Source organism: Cervus elaphus, chromosome 8, assembly GCF_910594005.1.
Source record: "Cervus elaphus chromosome 8, mCerEla1.1, whole genome shotgun sequence".
Lineage (NCBI taxonomy): Eukaryota > Metazoa > Chordata > Mammalia > Artiodactyla > Cervidae > Cervus > Cervus elaphus.
Window position 1 is genome coordinate 17,247,021 of NC_057822.1, and position 27,769 is coordinate 17,274,789.

A 27,769-nucleotide genomic window follows, 5' to 3' on the forward strand; every position below is an offset into this window, starting at 1 on the left:
AGAACAACAAACAGTTTGGAGACAGCAGCAAGCACCTTGTTCTGAATTCATCCTAACATGACACAACTTCCCTGTGAGTTCATTCACCTTAGATTCAAGCGTGTAAAAGAAGAGGGCTTTGTGGTGAAATGTTGCCCAACTCACTTATTCACTTTAATTTTGTTATTGCTATTACATTGTGTCAGTGGACCTAAGACGCTCCCACCTGTGTCTCATTCCCATTTCCAGAGTTGCTGTATTTCCATCGTCATGGCCCCCCTCCCATTTACGACAGAAGAAGGAATACTGTCTGTGATGCTGCTTCTCCTATCCCCTCCTAACTGACGGGATGGCGAAGGTCCCTGTTCAAAGGAGGCCCTTTAGCCTGTTCATCGCATTCTAAATTTGGCAGAATCTAGAGTGGGGCTGGTTGTCAAGAGGGAATTCCACTCACTTACCTCGTACATTGACTCAGAGATGAAGTCTCGATCTCGCAGGCCCATGAGGAAAGGAAATGGCTTTGGTATGGCATTTGCGATCTCCACCTTATTTTCTTTGAAGAGCCTGAATACGAACTCATAGCAGAGCTGCTCCACTGGGCGCTGCTCCTCTGGGTTCTGGTCCCCTGTGATCATTCTGAGAAACAAAGACACGATATGAAAGTAGACACTGGGTTTCCAAGAGATGGAGGCTAGATTTTATTTTCTTTTTTTTATAGCTTCTGAATGCTTTTATGTATGAAATGGTATATTATCATGACTATTCTTTTTTCTACATGAATATTTACTGCATATATTTTTATATAATTTTTAAAGGTTACATTCTATTTACAGTTATAACAAAATACTATCTATAATTCCCCATGTTGTACAATACATCATTGTAGCCTATGTTACACTCAACAGTTTGTATCTCCCAGTCTTCCACTCTAAATTCCCTCTCCCCCATTTCTCCCCACTGGTAATCACTAGTTTGATTTCTAAATCTATGAATCTGCTTCTTCTTTGTTATATTCATTAGTTGGTTGTATTTTTTAGATTCCATATGTAAGTGATATCATCCAGTATTTGTCTTTCTCTGTCTGACTTACTTCACTTAGTATCCATATATGTTGTGGCAACTGGCAAAATTTCATTCATTATTTATTGCTGAGTAGTATTGCATATGGAAAAGGGAATGGCAATGCACTCCAGTATTCTTGCCTGGAGAATCCCATGGACAGAGGAGCCTGGTGGGCTACAGTCCATGGGGTCACAAAGACCGAGCACAGCTGTGCTGACTAAGCACAGCACAGCACACAGTATTCCATATATATGGAATATATATATATATATATATATATATATATATATATATGAAAAGAAAGTTAAAGTGTTAGTCAGTCACGTCCGATTCTTTGCAATTCGCATAGACTGTAGCCCACCAGACTCCTCTGTCCATGGGATTCTCCAGGCAAGAATACTGGAGTGGGTAGCCATTTCCTTCTCCACGGGATTCTTCCTGACCTAGGGATTGAACCCGAGTTTCCTGCGTTTCAGGCAGATTCTTTACCATCTGAGACTCCAGGGAAGCCATATATATATATATATATATGTATATATATATATATATACATATTTAAAGACAATTGCAACTAATGCTGCTAGGAGAACTGGGGTGCATATATCTTTTCAAATTGGTGTTATTGCTTTTTTCAGATATATACCCAAGAATGAAATTGCTGAGTCATATTGTATTTCTCTTTTTAGTTTTTTGAGGAAGTTCCATATTGCTTTCTACAACGGCTGCACCAATTTACATCAGCAATATAGGAAGGCTCCCTTTTCTCTACATCCTCACCAACATGTGTTATTTGCCTTTTTGATGATAGATACTCAGTGGAGAGTCAACATGGATAAAACTATGTTCTTGTGGAAGGACCAGAATAGATGGAATCTATTTAACTTAGAGAATAATCAAGGGTGCAATAGAACACACTGGGCTTAAGGAAGACCTGCACCTAGAAAGAATTCACCCTGTGCTACTTTAAACTACCGTGATTAAACTACCGTGAAGAGACTTTCACCCAAACTCTCTTTGGAAAACATTGAGATTTAAAATGATAAAACTTTATAGGAATTTATAATGATATTGTGATGGTTAATTTTATGTGTCAAACTGGAGGACTTGGGAGGATAAGACTACTATTTTATGTTAAATTGGTGAAATTTGAGTAAGAAGTTTGCCCGACATAATGTGAGCTGGGCCTCATCCAATCAGTTGAAGGCCTGAATAAAACAAAAACACCAGCCTCCCTGACTAAGAAGGAATTCCCCAGCTGACTACTTTCAGAGACTCTGCAGGATCTCTGGGCTGCGGGCCCATAGCTGACTTCGGACTTGCTGGCCTCCATTATTGTGTGAGCCAATTCCTTATTAATAAATCTCTCTCTCTCCACACACACACACACACACACACACACACACATACACACAATACAGCCTATTGGTTCTGTTTCTCTGAAGAATTCTGACAAATACACATCATCAAAAAATAAGTTACAAAGAAATAAAAATCAACTGAGATAATACTACAGAATCTACCACTGAACTGAAAGTCTTCTTAGTTAATAACAAATTGGAGAAATCTCTGGAAAGTATAAAAGAAATAGACCACTCCCATCTGTAACTGCAGAGACAGGAATGGCATTCCACATCATAAAATTAGGTCAAAGACTCTTCTCTAATAAAGTTTCAATTAAATATTGAGAATATGTCTTTCTGTTTGGTCTAATACAGAAGTGTGTGTGAATATTCAAAACTAGGACAAGGTTGTTCCGTATCTTAACCTGCCTGTGGAAGTGTTACATGCACGAAGAACTGTAAGAGCTCTGGATTTCAGACATAACCACATCTCTGAGAAGCAATTTTAGTACTCAAAAAGCTTTGTAATTCTGATTCTTTCTTGATAAGTTGTTTCCCTTGCTGATTATTTCTCAATCCACTTCTCGGTGCTGCTAAAAGGTATATAGACTCATAGGATATTTTTTATCCCACTGTAAGAGGGTCATTGGAACTTCCCATTCTCCAAATACACATCATGATAGAAAAAAATCCATTTCTTCATTGAATTCCTTAAAAAGTGAAAAAGACTTCTGGTTAAAGATAGTTGATTGAAAACAAGTGTTTTTCTCCTCTCTCGCTAGAGAGTCCTATAAAACATTAGTAAAGGAATTAAAGTCATTATGACTAAGAGAGAAGGATTAGATGAGATACTTAAAGCAAAGTCTGAAAAAGTGGCCAGGACGTTCATCACTATTACTGGTGGTGGATGCTCCCAGGGGTCAGAGAGGGGTGCAGTGTGCCTTAGAGGCCCCTGGGGAGGTAGTGCAGGCAGGGAAGAAGACACTAGGATAAAAACAGAGGGATTGTTGGAAAGGAGAAAATATAAATCAATGTGCTCCCTCACTCCTCCCTGACCCCAACACAGAACTTCTCCATCTAGGCAGGAGACCAGAGGTTTCTTCTTAAGAAGACTGTAGATGACTCAGGAAAAAAACATCTTTGCCTTTGGGCATTTGGGATTCACCCAACAAAGCCACAAGTTTTCAAGCCCATCTCATTAAGCAGAGTCCCAAGCTAGCTTATCAGTGCCTTGCCCTTAAGAATGAACAAACAATTACAGACCACAGCCATTCATGGAAACCAACAGCATGAAAGGGCAGAACCAAGATGAGAAGAGAGCAAAGATTACTCCAGCATAAATAGAAATGTTACAGGAAACAGAATTTCTAAAAAAAAAAAAAAAAACAAACCAATTTTCATACACATAGGAGATGATATTATGTCCAGGATGCCAAGAAGAAAAGACCAGAAAATAAGATAATGGGCCTCGAAATTTTAAAAGATTACTGAATTTTTTCTTTAAAGTTTAATTAAAATGATCATAAAATAACGACAACAGAATTTTTCCAGAACATAGCTGGAAAAAAATTATAAAGGAGGAATGGAAAGCAAATTTGAAACATCTGACTGTCTAAAATAGTTATGCAAGTATGTAGATTCAGAATTACAAGGAAATGAGTAAAACATATATGCCCTGTTCAGTCATTTGTGTGTGAAATGTGAAAGAAAAATAGCTGTACCCAGGCTCAGAAAACACATCACTCACGCATTCTCTGTGCTGGTCACACAGTTTCAATGTTTAATATTCTCTGTGTGTGTGCTTACTTGCTCAGTCATGTCCAACCTTTTGTGACCCCATGGACAGTAGTAGCCTGCCAGTCTCCTCTGTCCATGGAATTCTAGGCAAGATACTGGAGTGTGTTGCCACGCCCTCCTTCAGGGGATCTTCCCAACCCAGGGATCGAACCCAGGTCTCCCGCATTGCAGGCGGATTCTGTACAGTCTGAGCCACCAGGGAAGCCCTCAATGTTCTTTACTTCTGGGCAAAGGTAGGGTTGCACCTCCTTGCCTTCCTGTGCTGACTAGTGTCACTTTGGGAGAGGAATTCGGAGCCAGCACGTGTGAGTCATGCTCACTGTACCTCAGCTTGCTGTGGTGGCTATCCCTTCAGATGGTGGCTCTTCACCAGTCAGAGACAGTCCAGGATGAGGAGTCCCTGAAGCAGCCAGGGACCTGTGAGATTTTTAGAACTGTCTGTTCCAAAGGAATGTGCTGTGGTGCTTAGTCGCTCAGTCATGTCCGACGCTTTGCAACCCTTTGGACTGTAGCCCACCAGGCTCCTTGATCCATTTTTTTCAGGCAAGAATGCTAGAGTGGGTCAGCATTTCCTCTTCTATGGGAACTTTCCAACCCAGGGATTGAACCTGCATCTCCTGTGGCTCTTGTGTTGCAGGCGGATTCTTTACCCACTAAGCCACTGGGGAAGCTCATTACAACAAAATAATCTACTCCAATATTACTGACACATGGTCTGGGACAAATTATTTGCTGATGTCTATAATAAGAGAATCAGGAAATCAATACCAGCAAGTTTTGTTATACAAGAAGTGGAAGGCATTATTAAAACCAGCCAAAATACTAATGTCTAAAAACTGTAAATTTAATTTGAGAACAGAAAGTACATCTCAAAATTATTTTACAACAGTAATTCTCCAAGTGTGGTCTGGGGACCCTGGGGATTTTGTGCAAAACTCTTTCAGGTGTCATCAAAGCCAAAACTATTTTCATATAAGATGTTATTTACCCTTTTTCTCTCTCGTCCTCTTATAAATGTATAGTAGATTTTTCCAGAGAATACATGGCCAGTGGTATCACAAGAGATTGAATGAAGAAGCAGATAGGAGAATCAAGCTGTCCTCTACAGAATCAGCTAATAGATTTGCAAAAGTGTGAACATCACTAATCTCACTAATTTAGTTTATTTTAGAAGACATAATTATTTTTCATAAAATAGGTCATTTATGTTAGCAAGTAATGAGTTCCTCACCATCATTATTATTAAATTACAATATATTTAATTGTCCAAAGTTCTACTTTCTCATATGGTAAATATTAATAGGTATAACCTACATAAACAAAAGCTAACTCTTTGGAATTCCTAATAATATTTCAGAATATAAAGGGTTCAAAAACAAAAAAAATTTCAGAAGACCTATTCTAGAAAGAGAGGATATATACTGCATATAGTAATAAAATTATAGTAAACTTAATCTAAAACCTCAGAGTATATTAAAAATTTTAACAAACCAAATCTAGGCAAGTTAAAAAACTGAGTTAAATTATTTATTTCAAAGACACTAAACTCAAACGGCCTGGCTTCACATTGGATGTGTTGAATTAGAGAAACATATACTTGAGAATTAATTAGAAACATAAGGGTAACAAATAGAATCAAAATGGACTATAAATCTTACAAAAGATAAAAGTAAAGAAAACACTGTTTTTCTTAAATGGAGAAAAATGAAGAGGGATTAGATATTAAAAGTGTCCTCAAAATTTATTAGCAAGAAGATATGTGTCATTTTATATAGATTAAATTTTCATCTATCAAAGATACAATTTAGCTTTGATACAACTACCAAAGATACAACAAAAACAAAGTGACAGTAAAAATGTTAAAAGTAAAAAAATGGGCAAGTGACATTAAAGAATTGTAAACAAGACAGAGAGCAAAATTCACAATATCTGTATTTTAATAACCTTTAAGACTACTAATAGACAAATCTTTCAAGGTTGTTAAAAATTTTTACTTTCAATTTTTAACTCCACAAGTGTATTTAAAAAGATATATTGGATATAAGTTTTTAAAATTTCAAAATGTATGTATTAATAACTTGGTCATAAACACAAGAACATACCAAGTATTGGGCCCTGAATTGATCGAAATAACTAATAATAAAGAGAAATTAAATAGGTTACAAGTTCTGGCTATAAGATAATATTACAATAGAACCATAATTTTAATACAAAAATTTTAAGAAAAGAATCTAACTTGTAGTGGTTTAAAAAGTTCAATTTTTGGTTTCAGTTCTAACAATGCAAAGGCCTAAGAAGTCATCACTGACATCCTTACAAAAAAAAAAAAGCTAAACAACCTGAAAATCAATGAATTTCATGTACATACAGGAAAACTGGGGTGACAGGGCAAATGGTCACCCCCAAAACTGATTGATAAACAAATCCAGAGAATCACAGATGAGATCAGCTATCTGGAATAAAAGCCACTTACAGTCATAGACCACAGAAACACTTAAACGGTAAATTTAAATGGAGGCACAATGTGGATTTACATGAGAATGAGGAACTCCTGGGGAGCCAGGGGAAGGGAAATTATCTAAAAATCCAGCTTCTTCTAGGTTTCTGTCTCATTTCATGGAGTGAGGAAAGGGAAAATATCTAAGAAGTCATTCTAAAAAGTACAGTCTAGGGACACAGTTCCTCTACAAGATTGAAATTTAATCATAAGACTAAAGAATGCTTTCTCTCCTCTGCACCTTACCTCTTCATCAAGAGGGCTCCAGTATAATAATAAGTGAGGATTGTAGCTGATAGAGCCGGAAGGCTCTATTTAATAAATTCTTAGGGAAATACAAGCAAAATAGGAGAGACAAAACATGTTGATGTATAGCACCAAACATGAAGCAGTATAGCTTAATTCAGAGTGGATATGGTTAGTCGTATATATATATTGCAAACTCTAGGGAAACCAATGAAATGTTCTAAAAGAAGTATAATTGATGGACTAAGAGAGATGAGAAAATAAAATCACAAAATGCTCAATAAAATGTTCAATTAACAAACAGGCAGAAAAAGAAAGGAAGAAAAATGGAAGCAAAAACAGTTACAAACATGGTAGATTTTAATCCAACCACAGGAATAGTTACTTTAAATATGAATGGTCTAAATACACCAATTAAAAGACAGAGATTGACAGAGTGGAAAAAGTAACACCCAACTATATATTGTCTTTGAGAAAGGAATTTTAAATGTAAAACACAGATGGGTTAAAAGTGAAGGGATGAAGAAATGCCATGCCAGCATTAATCACAGGAAAGTTGTAGTAGCTACATTAATTTCAGAGAAAACCTCAGAGTAAGGAAAATTTCAGAGACAAAGAGAAGTATTATATAAAAAGCAAATTTCTCCAAGAATATTTAGCAATCCTTAATGTATACGCAACTAATCTAAGTAGCATCAAAATATGAGACAAAATTTGATAGAACTACAAGAAGAAATAGACAAATCCACTCCTGTTGTTGGAGAATTCAATACCCCTCTTTTAGTACTTGATAGAACAAGGAGGCAGAAAGTAAGTAAAAATATAGTTGACCTGAACAGCACCACCAATCTGATTTACTTGACACTTAAAGGCTATTTATTCTACAGTGACAAAATATACACACCACTCATGCTCACATGAAATATTTACTAAAATGTACCACATTCTGAGCTGTAAAGCTTATCTTAACAAATTAAAAAGAAAATAAATCAGAAAAAATTATATTCTCAGACCACAATAAAAGTAGAAATAACAGAAATGTAGCTGTGTATTTTGAAAATTCCAGAATACTTAAAGACAAAATAGCCTATTTCTAGAATCAAAGAAGTCTCAAGAGAAATTTAAAATTATTTAGAATGAAATTAAAATGAAAACACACTTTCACAAAAGTTACAGAATGCAGCACAAAAGTGCTTAGAGAGACATGTGTGGTGTTAAAATGCATATTAGAAGAAATATTTAAATCAATAATATAAGCTTCCATCTGAAGAAACTAGAGAAAAAGGAGACATTTAAGCCTACATCAAGCAGAAGAAATCATAAAAATCAGGTAATAATCAATAACACTGAAACAGGAAAGCAGAAAAAAAAACAAACCAGAAGCTAATTTTTAAAAATCAATAAATAATTGATAAACTATTGATAAATAAATAATTGATAAACTTCTACCTAGACTAATAAAGAAAATGATGGCAGAAATTACCAATATCAAAAACAAAACAGGGCTCATCACTATTAATCCTATGAACATTAAAAGGATAATAGAGAAATAATACTATAGATTATGCTATCCCTACAAATTTGATAAAATGGGCAAACCTTGAAACAAACCTCCAAACTCACACAAAGAGATAGCTCATCTGAATAGGTCTGTATCTATTAAAGGAACTGAATCAATAACTAATAGCCCTCCAAAAAAGAAAGCACCAGGCCCAGACGGTATCACTAGTGAATTCTACCAAACCATTTCAACTATGACCTCTTCCAGGAAATAGAAGAGGTATACCCTCCTAGCTCATTCTATGAGATCAGCATTACCCCCCCTCACCTCTTAGAGCCTTTCTTTTCCTGCCTGGAAGCCAAAGACTAGTTGGACTTCAAGCTCCACTGGCTCATTCTCCCATCTCTCAGGAGCAAGTGGGAGCAGGGATGCAGAGTCAGCCTCCACGAGAAAGGGCGCTGGGCACTAAGGACCTGGCAGGCTGCACCACTGCAGGTAGAAATGCTGGGGCCCAGCTAGTGCCAGAAATATCCCCAGCTTGGCAGCCCAGGTTAGAGGAGTCAGCATACACTTTTATATTGCTTAAATTATTTACCACAAAAAATGGATTGATGGTTGACAATAAGTCTCTTTTTCAAAGACAATTTCCCTTTCTCTAGCCAGATGTGTAATACATCCCAGAATAGAAAAAGACAGTTGCTGCCTCCCTGCCTGTTTGCATTCATTCATGTTGAACCCCAACTACTTTCAGTTCCACCAAGCGAGTTCCTGAGTTGACTCTCGGACTCAGGGCTCTGACAAAACTGGTACCCACCCCCCCCACTACTACCCAGAAACTGCACAACGTTTTTACCAAGAGTTGGGCGATTGATTTGGATGTTAATTTTTCTAAAAAGATGCTTCCTGGACAGAATTGTCTTTGGAGGTAGGGATGGAGAAGGCATTGGGGGGAAATGAGAGGGTTCAGAGGTCACAAGGTATCCCCCAGCCTTGCCGCAAGTCCTCGAGGGACCAGGGAGTTCCAACAGGGCCCACCCAGCTCCATGGCGGTTACAGGAAATTAAGAAGGGGGCGTCGGTCAAGGTGTCCTTCAGTTTCCCCCACAGCTAATCCACCGACATTTTTGAAATCGCCCTCACTCATTAATTGATTGATTTGTCATCTCATTCTGTTTATACCTGCAAGCTGAGACTGGGCAGACAGAAATAACGAGTATGGATGCCAGGACATGCTCTCTCCTTAGGAGAGATGCAGGACACAGGAGGCCAGGACTAACCTGCAGTTAGAGGAGCTGCCTGCACTTGCCATCTTCTTCTTAGACCATGGAGCCAGCCCCAGATCACTCTTGCTTAGATTTTTACTTCCTCTGTCCTTTCCCGGAGCTGTGACAAGAAAGTCTGCCCATCTGTCAGCCCCTCAGGTACGGCACCTAAAGGGTAAAAGAAAAGTGAAACAGGTGAACGGGGTGTCAACACGCTGGTCTTTCCTCCTCCCAGTCTCAGGCCCCAGGGAGGAGGAGCAAAGCATCCAGAGCAGAGAGGGAATCCCTTGCTCCTACAAAGAAGAGAGGGCAGGAAAGCTCTTTGAACTAAAAAAAAAATCAGACGTGTTTTGAGGTGAAGGGGCACAGTGCTGACCAGGAGGAAGAAACCACACTTGCTCCTGCCCCCTGCCAACGTGACTGTGAGAAGAAAAAAAAGGAAAGCCAGACATTTCAGATTCTCTCACAGGCCCATGGGCTGACCCTGCACAGTCGTGAGCCTGGAGTGGATGAAATCGGACCCAGTATTCAGATCCAGCATTCAGACCCAGGACTGGAGAGAACCAAAACGCTGGAGAAAATATTCTTCAAATTTCTGGAGAGCAGCCAGAGGCCAGAAAGACCTCTCCCAACTCCTGCAACCAGAAGGAAGAGCTAAGTTTGGACAGAGAAGACTGATGTGCAATTCTAAGTTTTCTTGAATCTATGGGCACTTTTCAAATGCAACCAGGAGTGCTTAGGAAAAAAACTGAGCTTCAACTAGTCTCTGTATTCTGGTGGTCTGTGGTTCCTATTTAATGTGGAGGTTTCACCCAGTGGGTGGGGTTGGACGATTGGCTTGTCAAGGTTTCCTGGTTAGGGAAGCTTGCGTCGATGTTCTGGTGCATGGAACTGGATTTCTTCTCTCTGGAGTGCGATGGAATGTCCAGTAATGAGTTTTGAGATGGGTCCATGTGTTAGGTGTGACTTTGGGCAGCCTGTATGTTGACGCTCAGGGTTATGTTCCTGCATTGCTGGAAAATTTTCGTGGTATGTCTTGCTCTGGAAACTTATTGGCTCTTGGGTGGTGGTTGGTCTCAGTGTAGGTATGGAGGCTTTTGGATGGTCTCTTATTACTTAATGTTCCACGTAGTCAGGAGTTTTCTGGTGTTCTCAGGTTTTGGGCTTAATTCTCCTGCCTCTGGATTTCAGTTTTATTCTTCCTGTAGTCTCAAGACTTCTCCAACTACACAGCACTGATAATAAAACTTCTAGGTTAATGGTGAAAAGATTCTCCCCCGTGAGGGACACCCAGAGAGGTTCACAGAGTTACATGAAAAAGAGGAGAGGGAGGAGGGAGATAGAGATGAGCAGGAGGAGAAAAGGGGGGACTCAAGAGGACAGAGACAGATCTACACAGTTGTCTGTTCCCAGAGTGTTCTCCATAGCCCAGACACCCACAAAGATTCACAGAATTGGATTGGGAAGAGAAGGGGAAAGGAGGAAATAGAGGTGTTCTGAGGTAGAAAAGAGAGAGTCAAAAGTGGGAGAGAGTAATCAACACACTCCTGAGTGAAAACGGGTACTGAATATTGGATTCTTAAATGTCCAAAATTGATATCAAATACTGAAAAACAAAGATTAAAAATCTAGAGTAGAGGTTAAACTCTTAAAAATACAATATTAAAAACAAAAACACAAAAAATTTTAGAAATATATATGAAGTTAGGTTTAAAAATATGGCTTCTTTTTTTTTTTTTTGCAAGGTTATAGTGAAATGAAAATGAAAATTAAGGAGTAATGGAGGAGTAATAGAGGACTTTAAAAGAAAATAAGAGGAAAAAATAAAACAGGAAAAAAAATTTTTTTTCCTAATTAAAAAAGTAGTAAAAATATATGAAAATGGAAATGAAAGTTAAGGAGTAATGGGGGAGTAATAGGGAATTTTAAAAGAAAATAAAAGAGAAAAATAAAAAAAGAAAAGAAGAGCAAATTTTTTTTTAATTAAAAAAAAAAGTAAAAATATATCTAGGAATTTCTCTGGAGCTTTTGTGGTCAGTGTGGGTTCGGTTCAGTTTCAGATAGCTCCTCCTTCCAGCTTACACTTCTCGATATCTATAGGCCCCTTTCGGTGTAGTCAGTGTTATCTACAGGGATTTTAATCTGTTGCACCGGTCCCTTCTGAAGCGGTTCCCTTTGTTTATTTGGCTTCTGTTTGCAGGTCTCTTCAGTGTCTAATTTCTGCCCTGACACAGGCGGGCAGAGGTGGTCTCTTGTTTAGGTTCGCTGGTTCAGTCCTGCTCCTTTCGAAAACATGGGCTGCCTTTCTGGGCACCTGATGTCTTCTGCTAGAGGTCAGAAGTTGTTTTGTGAAGTTTGCTCAGCGTTCAAATGTTCTTTCGATGAATTTGTAGGGGAGAAAGTGGTCTCCCCGTCCTATTCCTCCGCCATCTTGGCTCCTCCCTTCAACTAGTCTCTGAAATCTCAAAGTGACAGGCTTTTCTTTGGGTGGGGGAAGGATTTAGAACTAAGACTCCCTACATCTTAAAGGACAAAGTGATAGCGCTAGCAACAAGTGTGTTACATTTATGTTTGTACATCATTTTTTCATTTATACCCAGCTCTCATTTTGTAAAGGATTTGAAGCAACTTTGGAAAAGTTTGGTGGAGCTAGTGGTAAAGAACCCACCTGCCAATGCAGGAGACATAAGAGAAGCTGGTTCCATCCCTGGGTCTGAAAGATCCCCTAGAGGAAGGCATGGCAACCCACTCCAGGATTCTTGTCTGGAGAATCTCACAGAGGAGCCCAACAGGGTCTCAGAGAGTCAGACAGGACTGAAGCGACTTAACAGGCACTCAGGAAAAGCACACTATTAGCATAAAGTTGAAAGATAAAGGAACAGGGGCAAAGCACAGGTAAATAAATAAAACCAGAGGAATAGAAATCTAGGCAGGACAATGGGTCAAAGATAGAGGTGAATGAGAGTCAAGGTGTTTATAGAATCCAGGGTCTTGGTGAGAATCATGGGCCAAAGTAGGTGAGAACTGGGAAACTCCTAGTAGCGTTTCCGAAGTATGTTTCACCGAATCCCAGTGCTTCTGACTCACTATAGGAATGCTCAAAAATCTGCATAAACATGTTTTCCAAGTATAGGAGGCAGAAGATTTCTACCTCTCTACCCTCATCTGTTCTCTTTCCCCCAAAGAAGTGAACACGAATCTGGCTGGGCCAGATTCCAGGTGCCAGGACGTGATGAGCCCAGTAGATGAGCAGATCCCAATAGATGAGCAGAGCCCAGCAGAGCCCAGTAGATGAGCAGAGTCCATGTGTCTACCACGTGCTGACATACATGGGGCTGCCCACTTCTCTCTCTCCCTCACTTTGTGGGCAAAGAGGCTAGTAAGCTCTGCCTCTGGTGGGCATCACTGTCCTTGGTTTTTGAACTCCATTGGGCACAGTGGCCCCAACAAAGTCGGACACAGACTAGACCAGCTGGCATAAATATGCCACCTCTTTTGCTTATAAGCACAAGGTCTTTGGAGTTCCTCAGCTGATGGTAGTAAGATTAGGGCTTAGGGGGTTTTTCTGCCAAATTTACAAGAAAACTTTACTTGGCAATATTCTGCATTAGTCAGATAATGATAGGAACTTTAGCTTCTGTTTTCCCACTGTCTATTTTCATCTCTGTTCACTAGAGAATCAGTGTCTCTAGGATAAGATCAGGGATGTCTGGTGCAAGCCCACCAATGACCATCAGATGGTCCCTGGCTCATAATGGAGGGGTAGCGTTGTCTCCTTTTTCTTCCATATGACCTGGGATGAGGAGATTCTGACCTGCCTCCTTGCTCTATTCTCCCACCCAGACTTAGGTCAAGTAGGTGACAATCTCTGGAGCAGGTTAACACTTTCTTTCTACCTGAAAAAATGTCTCTCCACTTTGTTAAGTGTGCTAAGATCTGACATTTGGAATAGATGTGTGAATTGCAGAGTCCTGATCACAATCCAATGTTATTAGTTAATTTGCTATTAACTTACCAAAGTCTACTCATCTTTGAACACTATTGGTTTTATTTATTATTTATTTATGTCTAATTAGGTCAGATAACCCATCTCAGATTGATGACATTTCTGTGAAGATCTGTTGCCCACAATTCACTCTCTGCTACCAGCTTTTTGGGCTTCCCAGGTCTCAGTGGTAAAGAATCTGACTGTCAAGCAGGAGACATGGGTTTGATCCCTGGGTCGGGAGGATCCCCTGGAGTAAGAAATGGCAACCCACTCCAGTATTCTTGCCTGGGAAACCCATGGACAGAGGAGCCTGGTGGACTACAGTCTATGGGTTCAAAAAAGAGTCAGACATGACTCGGCAACTCAAAAACAACAACCAACTTTTTAACCAGTTGGGATGTGGGGGTACAAATAATCAAAACTGACTCAGACTAACTCAGGCAGAAAATCAATTTCTTAGAAGTATATTGGGTAGCTCAAAGAGTTTATAAGAAGGCTGGAGGACTGGAACAAGAAAATAGGCAATCTAGGCAGTGAGATCCCAGGCCCAGGTCATGTATGTGGCCACTGATTTGACAAATAGATTCTTTCCATACTGATTTAAAAGGGGGATCAGAAACTTTTTATTCTCACAGGACAGATAAGATCATTCATTCACAGTTTTTCTTAGAGTAACAGAAACTCACCTGTCCTTTGTCATAACACAGTCCAAAGATATCTGGATCACCTGGGCCTCTCAAAGAACATCACATAGGTTGATTATGTTGGTGACATGGTGGTGATCAGACAGGATGAGGTGGGCCACACACCTAAAGAGGAAAAAAATTACTAGCCCTTCAACAACAAGGATGAATCTCAAAAGCATTGTGATGAGCAAAAGAAGCCGGACATCCAAAAGTGCATACTGGGTGTTTCCATTTATGTAAAACTTTAATACAAGCAGAACAAATCTGTAGTCATAGAAAAAGTAGAACAGTGATTGCCTGATGCTGGGGTTGGAGAGGAGGCTATCTGCAAAGGGCACAGGGAACTTTCTGGGGTGATAGAATTGGTCTGTATCTTAATTGTGGTTGTAATTATATTTGTAAACACTCACCATATGCACACTTACAACAGATGCATTTTATGCTTCAATAAAATTGAGCTCTTGCCCGTGTAGGTTAATCTTGGTTTCAAGGATTCTTAGACCTTAGAACTGTATTTCCCTTTTTTTTTTTTTTCCTGAGGGATAGGACACTGTATGTATCCTGGTAGGGGAACCCATGAACTGAATACATTTGAGCATCAGTGATTTCAGTTCAGTTCAATTCAGTAGCTCAGTTGTGTCAGACTCTTTGCGACCCCATGGACTGCAGCATGCCAGGCCTCCCTGTCCATCACCAACTCCCAGAGTTTTCTCAAACTCATGTCCATTGAGTCAGTGATGCCATCCAACCATCTTGTTCTCTGTCGTCCCCTTCTCCTCCCACCTTCAATCTTTCCCAGCATCAGGGTCTTTTCAAATGAGTCAGTTCTTCGCATCAGGTGACCAAAATATTGGAGTTTCAGCTTCAACATCAGTCCTTCCAATGAATATTCAGGGCTGATTTCCTTTAGGATGGACTGGCTGGATCTCCTTGCAGTCTAAGGGACTCTCAAGAGTCTTCTCCAACGCCATAATTCAAAAGTATCAGTTCTTCGGTGCTCAGCTTTCTTTATGGTCCAACTCTCACCTCCATACACGACTACTGGAAAAACCATAGCCTTGACTAGACGGAACTTTGTTGGCAAAGTGATGTCTCTGCTTTTTAATATGCTGTCTAAGTAGGTCATAACTTTTCCCCCAAGGAGTAAGCAGTGATTTAAAGAAAGTTAAACAGATTTCCACATTAAAGGATTTCTCACAGACCCTGCACAACATCACATATTAGAAATCTTTAATGGACTGTACAGAGGGGGCATTCCCTGCCTCCCTGGAGGGGTCTCCTAGCCCCGACTCTGCCCTAGATCCGGGTTCCACATGCTCCCAGCTCCCACCTGCCAGCCTATTCAAAGACACTTTTCTGCCTGGAGGTCTGCCTGCCACAGCATGATTTCAGTTTAGGTTCAGGTTTCCTTTGGTTTCAATTTTCTTGAGTAGTAACTTTATCCTGACAAAGTACAGGCATTTCTGAGCCACCTCACCTCTGCTTTGTTTTTTTCCCTTAAATTTGATGATCTCTAGCAAATTTATTTAGTTGTGTAACCATCACCATCACCACAACTCAGTTTAGGTACATTTTCATTACTCCAAAAAGTACAGAAGGAAGAGGAGTCCAGGGGAAACACAGAGGTGGGTAGGAAAGCAAACAGATGGCAGATTCCCAATTCCTGGGGACCCTGGGGCTGACCCCTAGGCCTCCTCCCCTCTGTACCCACCTCTCAGGACGGTACCGATAAGCAGCAATCCCCCTCCGCAGCCCCCACAGGCCCTGGGAATCTCACCAGTTTCCGGAGGTAGAGGGAGGCTGCAGACTCCGAGGCAGCTCTGTAGGATCAGCCCAAGTACTTTCACTTTCCTTTCCTGGAAGCCAGGCCGACGTCATGTGTAGCAAAGCAGAGACTTCCTGTTTTGCCCACTGGTCTCTCTCTGCCCTTTTGCCAGTCTCCCAGGAGCTACCCCAGGCCAGCCTCTGGATCCGTAAGGGGGCACGAACAGGTAGCCATCTCAGCATCCAGGTGGGTTTTCATCTAGGCTGCTTTATTCACTTTGGGTGATTGGCTTTTACCATTTATGTCCTGGCAGCAGCTGCAGCTGCTGCGTGAAACTAAACAATTTCAACTGTGACTCTCTTTCTTTGTAAAACAGTATTTTCCAAAGAATCAGAGAGGGGACTGTGGGATTTAATAGGAGATGGTTAAAAAGAAGACAAATGACAAGGGGGAGCAAATGCAACTCAATTCTTTTTTCCCTAAATTCTAGTTTGTTTTTGTGGTTGGAACTTAAGTTTTGCTTTCTATCTTCATTGGCCATGAAGAGTGATCCTGCACTCTGGCCCCAGCTGGCAGCTCATTAATTATTCACTGTACAAGTGGCCAGAAGTAGCTGGGAATTAGTGGGAAAGGGAAACTCAGGAGAGGATATTTCATTTCTGCTCTAGTGTGTCCACTTTTCAATACTTTTTCTTGAAGCACATTCATGATTATTTTCTTGAAATAAATTCCCAGAAATGGAATTTAGGACTCGAGGGGGTATATATTTTAGGGTATTTGGTACTGGTTACTAAATTAATCTCCAGAATGTTGGGACCTGTTTGTATCTGGACTAGGAGTGTCTATGATTATTGCTATTATTTGTATCTTGACTAACTTGACAGGCAAATGTTACGAACTTGTCTTTGCTTACACTGCTCTGATTACTATCGGGTTACCATGTTTTTAATATATTTATTGTGCATTTGACTCGGTTGTCTGTGTATGTCTTTTGTTTTGTTTCTTCCCTTACTGGATGTTTGCCATTGCTCATTCGTTTTTAAGACCCTTTTACATAATGCGCACCTGAATACTCATCTATGAGATGCCTGCTGTATCTTGCACTAGTGAGAAATGGGACTTTGGTCAAATGAGTTCTGCTTGGCCACCAAACACTTTCAGTTCAGTTCAGTTCAGTCGCTCAGTCGTGTCCAACTATTTGCGACCCCATGAATCGCAGCATGCCAGGCCTCCCGGTCCATCACCAACTCCCAGAGTTTACTCAAACTCATGCCCATCGAGTCGGTGATGCCATCCAGCCATCTCATCCTCTGTCGTCCCCTTCTCCTCCTGCCCCCAATCCCTCCCAGTATCAGGGTCTTTTCCAATGAGTCAACTCTTCGCATGAGGTAGCCAAAGTTTTGGAGTTTCAGCTTCAGCATCAGTCCTTCCAACAAACACCCAGGACTGATCTCCTTCAGGATGGACTGGTTGGATCTCCTTGCAGTCCAAGGGACTCTCAGTCTTCTCCAACACCACGGTTCAAAAGCATCAATTTTTCGGCCCTCAGCTTTCTTCACCGTCCAACTCTCACATCCATACATGACCACTGGAAAAACCATAGCCTTGACTAGACAGACCTTTGTTGGCAAAGTAATGTCTCTGCTTCTTAATATGCTATCTAGGATGGTCATAACTTTCCTTCCAAGGAGTAAGCGTCTTTTAATTTCATGACTGCAGTCACCATCTGCAGTGATTTTGGAGCCCTCAAAAAAATAAAGTCTGACACTGTTTCCACTGTCTCCCCATCTATTTCCCATGAGGTGATAGGACCGGATACCATGATCTTAGTTTTCTGAATGGTGAGCTTTAAGCCAACTTTTTCACTCTCCTCTTTCACTTTCATCAAGAGGCTTTTTAGTTCCTCTTCACTTTCTGCCATAAGGGTGGTGTCATCTGCATATCTGAGGTTATTGATATTTCTCCCGGCAATCTTAATTCCAGCTTGTGCTTCTTCCAGCCCAGAATTTCTCATGATGCTCTCTGCATATAAGTTAAACAAGCAGGGTGACAATATACAGCCTTGACATACTCCTTTTCCTATTTGGAAGCAGTCTGTTGTTCCATGTCCAGTTCTAACTGTTGCTTCCTGACCTGCATACAGGTTTCTCAAGAGGCAGGTCAGGTGGTCTGGTATTCCCATCTCCTTCAGAATTTCCCCCAGTTTATTGTGATCCACACAGTCAAAGGCTTTGGCGTAGTCAATAAAGCAGAAATAGATGTTTTTCTGGAACTCTCTTGCTTTTTAGATGATCCAGCAGATATTGGCAATTTGATTTCTGATTCCTCTGCCTTTTCTAAAACCAGCTTGAACATCTGGAAGTTCTCGGTTCACGTATTGCTGAAGCCTGGGCATGGAGAATTTTGAGCATTACTTTACTAGCATGTGAGATGAGTGCAATTGTGCAGTAGTTTGAGCATTCTTTGGGATTGCCTTTCTTAGGGATTGGAATGAAAATGGACCTTTTCCAAATACTTTAGGCTAGTTATTTAACCTCCCTGTGCCTCAAGTGCGTCCTTGGCAATCACAACAGATGAAGAGTGAGGAATATGATGGATGTTCCGTTCTGAATGCTGTGGTATAATTAGTCATTCAGGGCCCCTTCCTCATCTCAGCAAGTGGTCTTTCTGGTGCTTTCTGGCTCTGTGCTGATCTTTGCAATATCCTTCCCCTATGCAGATGGTGAACAGTTAGTTTCTTTCCCATTGGTTCTCTATCTTCTAGGATTTCTTCATGATTATCCCAATAGCATCTTCTCTTGTTTTCTGGTACTGTTGTGATGAATGTTTTTTGCAACATATATTTTTTTTTCTGTTAAACTTAACATATTTGGGAATGAGGAGAAAAAGACAGGGGTGCTCAATCTGCCACTGGGATTAAATACCTAGAAAATCATTGTGCATGCATACTCAATCATGTCCAACTCTGCGACCCCATGGACTACAACCCACCAGGCTCCTCTGTCCATGGAATTTTCCAGGCAAGAATACTGGAGTGGGTTGCCATTTCCTACTCCAGGGGATCTTCCCAACCCAAGGGATTGAACTTGAGTCTCCTGTGTCTCCTTAATTACAGTTCAATTTTCTCTTCGATACAAAGTTGGAAAAAAAGATCTGCGTTCATTTTGTTTTTTTAAAAATCTCTAGGTGATTGAATTTTTTGTTACTGCTTCCCTTTTCTCAACAAATTTTCAAGAATATCAAAGGTGGGTCTATGTGTTAGGTGTCACCTTGGGCAGCCTGTATGTTGACATTCGGGGCTATGAGCTAACACCTACCTTACTCAAACTCTTCCAGAAAATTGCAGAAGAAGGTAAACTTCCAAACTCATTCTATGAGGCCACCATCACCCTAATTCCAAAACCTGACAAAGATGCCACAAAAAAAGAAAACTACAGGCCAATATCACTGATGAACATAGATGCAAAAATCCTTAACAAAATTCTAGCAAACAGAATCCAACAACATATTAAAAAAATCATACACCACGACCAAGTGGGCTTTATCCCAGGAATGCAAGGATTCTTCAATATCCGCAAATCAATCAATGTAATACACCACATTAACAAATTGAAAGATAAAAACCATATGATTATCTCAATAGATGCAGAGAAAGCCTTTGACAAAATTCAACACTCATTTATGATTAAAACTCTCCAAAAAGCAGGAATAGAAGGAACATACCTCAACATAATAAAAGCTATATATGACAAACCCACAGCAAGCATCACCCTCAATGGTGAAAAATTGAAAGCATTTCCCCTGAAATCAGGAACAAGACAAGGGTGCCCACTCTCACCACTACTGTTCAACATAGTGTTGGAAGTTTTGGCCACAGCAATCAGAGCAGAAAAAGAAGTAAAAGGAATCCAGATAGGAAAAGAAGAAGTGAAAATCTTGCTGTTTGCAGATGACATGATCCTCTATATAGAAAACCCTAAAGACTCTACCAGAAAATTACTAGAGCTAATCAATGAATATAGTAAAGTTGCAGGATATAAAATTAACACACAGAAATCCCTTGCATTCCTATATACTAACAATGAAAAAACAGAAAGAGAAATTAAGGAAACAATATCATTCACCATTGCAACAAAAAGAATAAAATACTTAGGAGTATATCTACCTAAAGAAACAAAAGACCTATACATAGAAAACTATAAAACACTGATGAAAGAAATCAAAGAGGACACAAACAGATGGAGAAACATACCGTGTTCATGGATTGGAAGAATCAATATTGTCAAAATGGCTATTCTACCCAAAGCAATCTATAGATTCAATGCAATCCCTATCAAGCTACCAACGGTATTTTTCACAGAACTAGACCAAAGAATTTCACAATTTGTATGGAAATACAAAAAACCTCGAATAGCCAAAGTAATCTTGAAAAAGAAGAATGGAACTGGAGGAATCAACCTGCCTGACTTCAGACTCTACTACAAAGCCACAGTCATCAAGACAGTGTGGTACTGGCACAAAGACAGAAATATAGACCAATGGAACAGAATAGAAAGCCCAGAGATAAATCCACGAACCTATGGACACCTTATCTTTGACAAAGGAGGCAAGGATATACAATGGAAAAAAGACAACCTCTTTAACAAGTGGTGCTGGGAAAACTGGTCAACCACTTGCAAAAGAATGAAACTAGAACACTTTCTAACACCATACACAAAAATAAACTCAAAATGGATTAAAGATCTAAATGTAAGACCAGAAACTATAAAACTCCTAGAGGAGAACATAGGCAAAACACTCTCCGACATAAATCACAGCAAGATCCTCTATGACCCACCTCCCAGAATATTGGAAATAAAAGCAAAACTAAACAAATGGGATCTAATGAAACTTAAAAGCTTTTGCACTACAAAAGAAACTATAAGTAAGGTGAAAAGACAGCCGTCAGATTGGGAGAAAATAATAGCAAATGAAGAAACAGACAAAGGATTAATCTCAAAAATATACAAGCAACTCCTGCAGCTCAATTCCAGAAAAATAAATGACCCAATCAAAAAATGGGCCAGAGAACTAAACAGACATTTCTCCAAAGAAGACATACAGATGGCTAACAAACACATGAAAAGGTGCTCAACATCACTCATTATTAGAGAAATGCAAATCAAAACCACAATGAGGTACCATTACACACCAGTCAGGATGGCTGCTATCCAAAAGTCTACAAGCAATAAATGCTGGAGAGGCTGTGGAGAAAAGGGAACCCTCTTACACTGTTGGTGGGAATGCAAACTAGTACAGCCACTATGGAAAACAGTGTGGAGATTCCTTAAAAAACTGGAAATAGAACTGCCATATGACCCAGCAATACCACTTCTGGGCATACACACTGAGGAAACCAGATCTGAAAGAGACACATGCACCCCAATGTTCATCGCAGCACTGTTTATAATAGCCAGGACATGGAAGCAACCTAGATGCCCATCAGCAGATGAATGGATAAGGAAGCTGTGGTACATATACACCATGGAATTTTACTCAGCCATCAAAAAGAATTCATTTGAACCAGTCCTAATGAGATGGATGAAACTGGAGCCCCTTATACAGAGTGAAGTAAGCCAGAAAGATAAAGAACATTACAGCATACTAACACATATATATGGAATTTAGAAAGATGGTAACGATAACCCTATATGCAAAACAGAAAAAGAGACACAGAAATACAGAACAGACTTTTGAACTCTGTGGGAGAAGGTGAGGGTGGGATGTTTCAAAAGAACAGCATGTATACTATCTATGGTGAAACAGATCACCAGCCCAGGTGGGATGCATGAGACAAGTGCTCCAGCCTGGTGCACTGGGAAGACCCAGAGGAATCGGGTGGAGAGGGAGATGGGAGGGGGGATCGGGATGGGGAATAAGTGTAAATCTATGGCTGATTCATATCAATGTATGACAAAACCCACTGAAATATTGTGAAGTAATTAGCCTCCAACTAATAAAAAAATTAAAAAAAAAAAAAAGAATATCAAAGGTGCATTTTCTTCCTATTGTAACTTATTGATATTTCTGCACAACCTATAAATGGTCAACTATTATGATGTCCCACGGGCATGGGAAAAGCCATGTCTGTTCTGAGATGTGAAATGGACACAGGAAGCACTTGGTACATAGTGGCCCTGTTTATTACCAGCTGCCCCTTCAGGATTCCTGCGTCACATTGTGGGTCACTTTGCCCTCTGTGTTGCTGAGCATAGTCACTGCTTCCTATGCCCATGAGTCTTTTCATCAGAGGTGGCTTTGTGGACCACTAAGGGATGCCTTTGGGAACCAGAATGCTTGTCTCCAGATGTCTGTGCAGCACAGAGAATGGCTCCCCTAACTCTGCAAAATCTTTGCTTCTCCTTTCTTCTTGTGCCTCTTCCGTAGGAGAGCCACCATGACCAGGGCCTTAAAAGAGGCTCTTCTTCAGCACTTCATACATCAGAAGCTGGAGATCGCTTATGCCATCAACAAGCCATTTCCCTTTTTTGAAGGCCTCCGAGACAACTTCTTCATCACTGAGAGACTGTACAGGGTGAGTCACTTGGTGCTTTGCCATGGCAACCCACCCCCACCAAGAATGCCCAACTGTTGAGGTCTCAAACCACAACACTCCAGAGCTTCTAGAATTTGGAAGTTCCAGACTAAAATGGTCATTACCAAGGAAAGAAGGTGTCCAAGGTAGGTGACTTCAAACTAGATGGCTTAAAACAAAGAAATATGTTCTCTCATAGTTCTGAGGTCCAGAAGTCCAAAATCAAGGTGTTGGCAGAGTTGGCTCCTTCTCAAGACTCAGGGACAATCCATTTCCTGAATTCCTCTGTCTTCTACTACTTCCAGCAACCCGTGGTGAACCTGGTTTATAGAAACTTCACTTCACACGTTCTTTCCATCTCTACACTGCCTTCTCAACTGTACCTTTTCCCTTTTTCTTCTGTTACAAGGACACTTTGTCACTGTGATTTAGGGCCTACCATAATCCAGGATGGTCTCATTTTAAGATTCTCACCTTAATTTTACCTGTAAGACCCTTTTTCCAAACACAGTCTCATTCACAGATTTCAAGCAGACATATCTTTGGATAGAAGGAGGCACCATTCAATCCATAAGAGTTTGTCACTCAAAGCCCATCCTGGTGTGGGAGATATGATTATGTGGACAAAGTGAGATTCTTTTCCTATAATTTAGGTTACTTAAAGCATTTATTGAGCCCTAAGAATCTGAGCCCCAGAAAAGTGCTAGCAGTGGTAGGACAATCTTCCCCCAGTCTTGGCCCAGTTGGATCCAACCCCTTTTCAGATCATGGTCAGGGTGTCACTGATAGCTTACAGTGAACGATGTCAGATTTGTGATCTCCAAAGAAGATTTAGCTTCAGGATCAGGATCCCTCAAGAGCTTTTGTGTAGCAGTTTTATTAAAGTGAAAAAGGACAAAGAAAGCTTCTGACACAGACATCAGAAGGGGGACAAAGAGTGCCCATCCACTACTCTTATCAAGGCCTTATATACTTTTACCAGACCCACTCCTACAACATATATCTTAATTTAACAAGATTAAAACAGTGGAAAAGTCTTACCAGACCCACTCCCACAACATACAGTCTTAAGATAACAAGATAAGTCAGAAGGTTCCTTTTTAAGAAGAAGAAACATGTCCTCAATGCAAGATGCGTTGTTGTTATATAATCCTTAGTACAGATTTCAAGATGAGTTTTGTTGTGTAATCATTAGCTCTGAACTTAAAGAAAATAACATCTTATGTGACTAAGACAAAGCAATGTAGAAAAAAGCATTTGTCCTTTTCTCCTCTTTGAGATCCCCAGACCCCTTTCTCCTTCTCAAGGGCCCCAGACCCCTTCCTCCTTGAGGGCCCTGGACTCCTTATGAATCTACCTCAGAATTAACTCTCTCATCACTCCTCAGAGACGCATCCTTAGCCTATTCATCTAATTAAGTCCCCCTTAGTATTCTTCCTCATAGCAAATTACACTTTCCTTCATAACACTGCTTTTGATAGGAACTGGGTATTTATTTGTGTTTATTATTTAACGCCTATCATTTCAACCCACTAGCGCCCTTCCTCCCACACGGTAGCACCATGTTGGTCTTATCTGTTGCTAGATACCCAAACCCAGTCATTGCTCACCAAACCAAGTCATTGCTCAACAAGTATTTTTCAGGAATTCTCTCCTGCCATGTTTCTCCTCTTGGTCAACCTCTCAGGAGGATTTCTTGGATTTCCCATTTAGGGCGTTTCAAGTTCATGAGAGAAGGAAAGAGAGCAGAGCCACTTGTGACCAATTCGTAGATCCACAGCTAAAGAGTCCTGGCCAGAGTCTTGGAGAATTAGACAAGAGCAGTCTTTATTTCCACTTTTCTTCCTTAACATTTCTCTCTTCTCTCAAATGTACCTCAAATAAGGTTCACAAGAGAAACTTATTTTCCAGGATGCTAAACTCCTGTGACTAACCACTCAAATATCAATATATATGAAGCTCCAAAAATAAACATGTGGAAATGTGGTTTCTCTATGTTAGAGGATTTGGCTACACAGTTTGCATTAAATTCCTTAAGAGCAAAAATCGCTTTCTTACAGCTTGGAAAACCACAAATGTGTGATAAATCTCCATTCCATTTTATACTCATGTATGATAATCCTTTATTCTGCTTTTTAAGGAATCTATGGAAGCCTGGAAAAATCTGGTCCCTTTATCCAGAGTCGTGTACAACATTCTTACCCAACAGGAGAAGACATTTAGTCTGTCATTTTTGAAGATACTGTTCAGCCAAATCAACCTGAAGGAATATCCCAACCTGATAACGACTCTCAATAGCTTCACAAGAGGTATAAGGCTCTTTTTAAAAAATTTTTATTTATTTATTTATTTATTATTATTTGGCTGTGCTGAGTCTTCATTGCCTTGAGCCGGCTTTTTCTGGTTGCAGTGAGCAGGGCCTAGACTTTGTTGCAGTGCTTGAGTTTCTCAATACAGTGGCTTCTCTTCTAGAGGATTACAGGCTCAGTAGTTGTGGCACATGGGCTTAGCTGCTCTGTGGCATGTGGGATCTTCCCGGATCAGGGATCAAACTCATGTTCCCTGCATTGACAGGTGGATTCTTGACCAAGTCCAAGGCTTCATGAATACCTTTGGGCTTTAGGAACATGATAGAAGTTGCTATGCTAAAAGTTCAAACTGGTTTTCTGCCTTGAGGAATATGCACTTTAACTCCCCACTTTCTCTTTGGGAAGAGATGGACCATTCTCTCTCAGGAGTGTGCCAGGAAAACAGCCCCTGGCTCTGGGTCTCTAAGGTGAATTTCTAGATGACACAACCATTTCTGTCTTACATGTTCTATGGGGTGGGAGGGTGGGGGGGAGGTGACTGTACAATTCAGCATACTGGGCAGTCTCCAGGGAAGGGAACACATAAAGTGACAGAAGAGACCTAGCCTGACAGAAGGAGAGCCAGAGAGGAAGAAAAATGGATATGGATGGATAATAATAAGTATCTTTTTCTTTGTTGAGGTATAGTTGATTCACAATGTTATATGTTAGTCTTACATATACAGCAGATTGATTCAGTTACATATTTATATTCCTTTTCAGATTTTTTTTCCAATATAGGTTTTACAAGATATTGAATATAGTTCACTGTGCTATATAGTAGGTCCTTGTTGCTGGTTTTTTTTTGTTTTTTCTGAGTGCTTACTGTGTGACAGACATTATCTCAGGCACTTTGTATGGTTATCTTATGTCATCATTAAAACAATCCTTCGAAGTCATTCTTGTCCCCATGTGACATATAAGGAAATTAAGGCTCAGAATAACTTTTCCAAAGTTACTTGTCTGCTAAGTGTAGAGCCAGGAATCCTACTTGGACCTCCTAATACTAGGATCCAAGATTTTGGTTACTATTTTTTTAATTTAAGATTTATTTTTGATGTGGACCATTTTCAAAGTCTTTATTGAATTTGTTACAATATTGCTTCTGCTTTATGTTTTGGTTTTTTTAGCCATGAGGCATGTGGGATGGATCTTAGCTCCCTGACCAGGGATGGTACCCACACCCCCAGCATTAGAAAGTGAATGAAGTCTTAACCTCTGAACTGCCAGGGATGTTCTTTAATCACTATTCTAAACAATCTGCTAGAGGGCAGATTATAAAGCTAAATGAGGTAAGAAAATTAGCTGAAGAAGAAGGGAGAATGAATTGTGGACACAGAGATAAAAACAGAGAGTATGAGTAAGAAGCAGAGAATGAAGTTCCCTGAGAAAGAGAAAAACTGAATAAAAAAAGTGGTATTAAAAGAGCAATGACATTGCTGGGAAGAAAGAAGGAAGAGTAAGAGAAGCAGGCAGTTAAATCACTTAGTTTAGTTAAAGTATATGGTTCATTTATCTGAGAACCACAAGGAAAAGATCACACTGAATGGTATCATTCTTACTACTGGAGTCACCACTGTTGACAGCTCTTCATCTGCTCTTTGACACATTACCATCAAGAGGCTCCTCCTCAAAGGGAGAAATGATTCCTTGAGCTACAGGGGCAGCAGAAGAGACGAGACCTCCCCCAGGCTGGCACAGCTGCACGTGGGCCTGAGATCGCAGCCGTATCAGGGCAGTTCTGGGAGAAACAAGTTCTCAAAGGCCAGGTTAAGTAAGTCTAAGAGTCAAAGGGATGCACACACTGAATATACTCCTAACCCACCCCCCACCCCCAGCCTGACTGAGCTCTAGCATCTTTCTGGATCCAACTCTGTGATTTTGTTCTAGGATCCTCTCCCAAATCTGGCCTTACTTTCCTTTTTTTGTTTACTGATTGAGACAGAATGGAGAAGAATCATAAAAGAAACCCAGCCCTGGACACGCGGGGGAGCAGCAGGCAGAGCCCAGGCCCTGGGGTTGTGGGATGGGAGGGAAGTTCAGTGTGGCCAGAGCATAGGGTACAAGGCAAGGAGGCATGGAAACTGAGTCTGCAGAAATGAGCAGAAACTAGAACATAGAGGTGCTAGTACACTGGGCTGGTAAAGAATGCACCTGCATTGCAGGAGACCCCAGTTTGATCCCTAGTCGGGAAGTTCCCCTGGAGGAGGGCATGGCACCCACTCCAGTATTCTTGCCTGGAGAAACCCATGGACATAGGAACCTGGTGGGCTACAGTTTCATGGGGTTGCAAAGAGTTGGACACAACTGAGCGACTTTCATAAAAATAAAAACATACAGTGTGCAAAGGAATTGTTGTTTTTGTTGTTTAGTTGCTAAGTTGTGTCCGACTCTTTCGTGATCCCGTGGACTGTGGTCCACCAAGCTCCTCTGTCCATGGGATTTTCCAGGCAAGAACACTGCAATGGGTTGCCATTTTCTTCTCCAGGGGATCTTCCTGACCCAGGGATCGAACCCACATCTCCTGCACTGGCAAGTGGATTATTTTACCACTGAACCACCAGGGAAGCATGAAAAAATTTATATTTTCTCTCATTTGCTCCAGAGAGGTGTGAGATGTTTATTGCTTAAAACAAGGACAACATTTAAAACTATAGCATTGTACATAATTGTCTAAATTCTAAAGCCACAACTAGAGAGAAACTGAAGAAAATTAAATCCCTGG

At 40.4% G+C, this 27,769-nt stretch overlaps 2 protein-coding genes across 15 annotated transcripts in view; one reads left to right on the forward strand and one right to left on the reverse strand.

The window, feature by feature from the left end:
- Positions 1–16,215, reverse strand: part of LOC122698565 (nuclear body protein SP140-like protein) — a 90,402-nt gene extending 74,187 nt beyond the window's left edge. For 4 of the 9 annotated variants that reach the window (XM_043909733.1, XM_043909730.1, XM_043909732.1 and 1 more), the window contains exons 1-4: positions 16,135–16,215; positions 14,358–14,480; positions 9,699–9,851; positions 438–615 (exon numbers count right to left, since the gene is read on the reverse strand). In XM_043909733.1, the coding sequence (XP_043765668.1) occupies positions 438–615; positions 9,699–9,730 (210 nt within the window). In that variant the 5' untranslated portion in view covers positions 9,731–9,851; positions 14,358–14,480; positions 16,135–16,215. Of the gene's footprint in view, positions 1–437; positions 616–9,698; positions 9,852–14,357; positions 14,481–16,068 lie in introns of all 9 variants that reach the window. The other 5 variants (XM_043909727.1, XM_043909724.1, XM_043909728.1 and 2 more) reach the window with 4 other exon arrangements.
- The window catches only part of SP110 (SP110 nuclear body protein), a 55,951-nt gene continuing 44,395 nt past the window's right edge, over positions 16,214–27,769 (forward strand). For 5 of the 6 annotated variants that reach the window (XM_043909737.1, XM_043909734.1, XM_043909736.1 and 2 more), the window contains exons 1-3: positions 16,214–16,368; positions 22,549–22,696; positions 24,837–25,005. In XM_043909737.1, the coding sequence (XP_043765672.1) occupies positions 22,559–22,696; positions 24,837–25,005 (307 nt within the window). In that variant the 5' untranslated portion in view covers positions 16,214–16,368; positions 22,549–22,558. The remainder of the gene's footprint in view (positions 16,369–22,548; positions 22,697–24,836; positions 25,006–27,769) is intronic. The other variant, XM_043909738.1, reaches the window with a different exon arrangement.